This window comes from Priapulus caudatus, unplaced genomic scaffold (genome assembly GCF_000485595.1).
Source record: "Priapulus caudatus unplaced genomic scaffold, Priapulus_caudatus-5.0.1 Scaffold1182, whole genome shotgun sequence".
Classification (NCBI taxonomy): Eukaryota; Metazoa; Priapulida; class Priapulimorpha; order Priapulimorphida; family Priapulidae; genus Priapulus; species Priapulus caudatus.
Window position 1 is genome coordinate 36,528 of NW_014578243.1, and position 3,625 is coordinate 40,152.

A 3,625-nucleotide genomic window follows, 5' to 3' on the forward strand; every position below is an offset into this window, starting at 1 on the left:
TTTATCCATATTATAACTGAAACTATATGTCATTTATAAGATATTACAATCCTTTTGCTTTTAAATGAATAAATAAGAAACACCCTCGATCTGTAGACCTTGGCTGGAAAGTGGTTTTGCGCAACTTATCAGATCGTGCGCTTTGAGTGGCGCCACCGTCGTTGTAATCAAACTGTAGTCGTTAGTTTTAAAACATTAAAAAAAAATTTTCTAATGGTGATTGAACCATGAAACTTTTTATGTAGCATAATTATAACCTAAATTAGCTGAAAATAACTCTAGAACCTAGAGTAAACTCTCCCTTTAATATTAAACGTGAAAAAACTGCCTTTAATTTCAGGCATGTGCTATAAATCGTGTCAATGCTCCTGCTGCCTTTCGTGATGCTGCTGCAAGTTTCACAAAGAAATTTTCTGATGCTAAATATTCTGTATTTCTATATTTATTTATATTTCTAGCTGCTTATAATTTTTAATCATGTAAATACCCACGAGATGGTGGGCCCCGGAGAGGAAGAGAAAAAGAGGGAAACATGGCGAAGGACAGTGGAGAACGAAAGGATTACATTAGGGTTTAAACATTGAACAAGGCTGAAAGAGCTGCCAAAGATAGAACATCATGGAGAAATTTGATTTCCAGCCCTATTCTCCACGAGGAGAGAAGGAACTAAGAGAAGAAATCACCCATAGGGGGCAGCACAAGCAATGGGAAGTGCGCAGCTGGTAATGTAATTTCAATGAAAAATTGATGCATTTATAAACTTTCTAATGAATAATTAACAAGAGAATATCACGTTAGCACAATACCAATATACCTGAAAATAACTCTGATAGCTATTCTAATATTCTCTATCATGTCGACTTTTCCACACAGGTAGATACTGAATTCCTAATTTGGGTGGTATTTCATTGACACGTCCACTCACCTTTCCATCTATAATCATCTTCTTTCTCTTATTAATGGCTTTGTTCACACCAAAGTCCTGTTCATCTAATCTCTAAAACAAATCCATGCAATATGGTGTGTTAGGATTGTCTCATTTTTTTAAATATTATATGTTTATGCCAACAAGGCACCAAAACATGAATGATACATAGTAATATATTACACTGCATAGGCAACATTAGTTTCATAAAGAGAAAACAATGTTATTCTTCTTGCATTATTGCTATTAATAAATTACACGATGCCCCATGTGCATCTGCCATCTTCCAAGGTGGAATGTATTGAATGACATTCCTATTTTAACATTTAATGCCTACACATGTACATTTGATATGTGATACTTACAATCTCTGCTTCTCTCGCAGCCACAGAAACTTCAGTCAGTATTTTCATGACATCTGATTCAACTGTTGGATGTTCCACCAACTTAACATCTAGACAGAAAACATAACTACTGAATGGTTTTTCATGTAATAACTTATGACATTATTTTTATCTGACAATTAGATTATAATTAACCCAATAGTAACCTTAAAGCCTCACAATGCGCATCCAAACGCTGAAATTTCTCCAGTACTAGACTAGCAACTACTTTGTGGCATGCATAACCACACTACCTTATGACAAAATAAACTCTAGTTCCTCCCATTTGACTGCGCGTTCCCAACAAGAAAGAGGTGCGAAATCAGGTAATCAGGCGCCAACGCTAACTTGTTTCAAACAACATAACAACGACTTGGTTTGGTGACGTCACATGTTTCTATCTTTGCTGCGCCCGTACCGCTGTACCGCGCCACCGCTGCACGGTTGCTTGGAGATTGGGGAAACTGTCAACAACATCGGAGAATTTCAACAACATTGGAGGTATTTTCAAAATACCTTTTATAAGACAACGTGCAGTGAAATTGGAGGAGCTAGAGTTTATTTTGTCATAAGGTAGTGTGATTATTCATGCCACGAAGTATTTGCTAGTCTAGTACTGTAGAAATTAGCGTTTGGATGCACATTGTGAGCCTTTAATATTCAATTAGTAAAGACTAGTTCGGTTGTACATGCGTTTCTACCTTCATAATACGAAAATTACATTTTATAGGCATTTTAAAAAGGCAGTGAAACTAATAACAAATCAAGCTGACATGTGGCTCTATCTATGGGCAACAATATCATATTATTAAAAGGAAAGACACACTGGAAAGGTAAACCAGTTTGAACCAAGCTGTTTTATAGTTTATAATATAAAATCACTCATTTTTAAATGACAAGTGTGAATTAAAAGTATTTAAAGATACATATGTATTATCATATGTGAAACGCGTCTCATTATGTGATAGTTAATATCATCTCATTACCAGCATTATCCTCCATCACACTTCATTATAATAATTAAAGCAAACTTACTGATAAGCTTCTCAATGGCGTGAAGTAATTTGATGTCATACTGAGTCAGCAGTGTGATGGCCAGTCCGCCTCTACCTAAAAACACGTATAACCAAACAAAGAAACTTGAGACATTTATTTTGTGAACCATCGCAGACATATAGGAACGTACGCTAATCAATTCTTCCACACCGGCATCCTCACTTACTCTGTGTTCACCCGTTGATATCTGAGAATTTTTCTAAAGAAAATGTGTACAAAGTTGTGACAAGTGCGGTATATGGCCACTCACCTGCCCGGGCTGTTCTGCCAACACGATGTATGTAGTCCTTGGACACAGTGGGTACATTGTGGTTAATCACTAGTTCTACTTGTGGAATGTCCAGCCCTCTGTAAGTGCAAGCACCAGAATGTAACAAGGCCAACAGGACTGAAGGATGGAAGTTACATTAAACACTATTTCAACCAATGCCGGACATTTTCCTGCAGAACAAAGAACAACTGCCATACACGCCCACAACAATTCTTCCTCTTACCATGTTCAATGCAATTATGCTGTGAAGTTTTCGTATATAATAAGTCCTTAATATCATACACTTCTTTGTGTTACTCTATTGGACAACGTATTACCAAGTTAACATATTAACAGAACAAAATGCCCGTTATATTAAATCCATTTTAATTAGAGTTGTTCGAGGGACAATTGCTTTAGCATGCACACTGGAGACAGGAGTGAACAAAATACAGTGTGTCTTACCTACTGGCTACATCTGTAGCTACAAGTATTCTAACTACGTTAGACTTGAACTTGGCCAGTGCTGCCAGTCGTTCCCTCTGCTTGATCATAGAGTGCAGGGCAGTGCAGGGAAAACCTACTTCCCTCAGTGCCATAGACAATATCTGACACTGTCTGCAACAGAAGAGGACATGAACTGAGTACACAAACAATAGATTTTTCAATATCTGCTCAGTGTGAAGTGACACAAGAGCATTCTCCTGAAGGCAAGGTGCATAATTTTAACACTGTGATTGACGGTGTTAAATTGACGGTTACGTTGTTATTTTGTGTTAGCCGTCAGTTACGTTGTGATTAACGGTGACACAACACGTGAGATTAACGGTGACACAACACGTGAGATTAACGGTGACACAACACGTGAGATTGACGGTGACACAACACGTGAGATTAACGGTGACACAACACGTGAGATTGACGGTGACACAACACGTGAGATTGACGGTGACACAACACGTGAGATTAACGGTGACACAACACGTGAGATCTGAATTTTACAAATTCATA

At 37.5% G+C, this 3,625-nt stretch overlaps 1 protein-coding gene across 1 annotated transcript in view; it reads right to left on the reverse strand.

Moving 5' to 3' along the window:
* LOC106815713 (probable ATP-dependent RNA helicase DDX49) overlaps positions 1-3,625 on the reverse strand; it is a 24,488-nt gene that overhangs the window by 8,452 nt on the left and 12,411 nt on the right. The window contains 5 exon segments of the mRNA XM_014820217.1: positions 926-997; positions 1,291-1,379; positions 2,344-2,418; positions 2,615-2,712; positions 3,080-3,315. Coding sequence (XP_014675703.1) covers positions 926-997; positions 1,291-1,379; positions 2,344-2,418; positions 2,615-2,712; positions 3,080-3,315 — 570 coding nt within the window.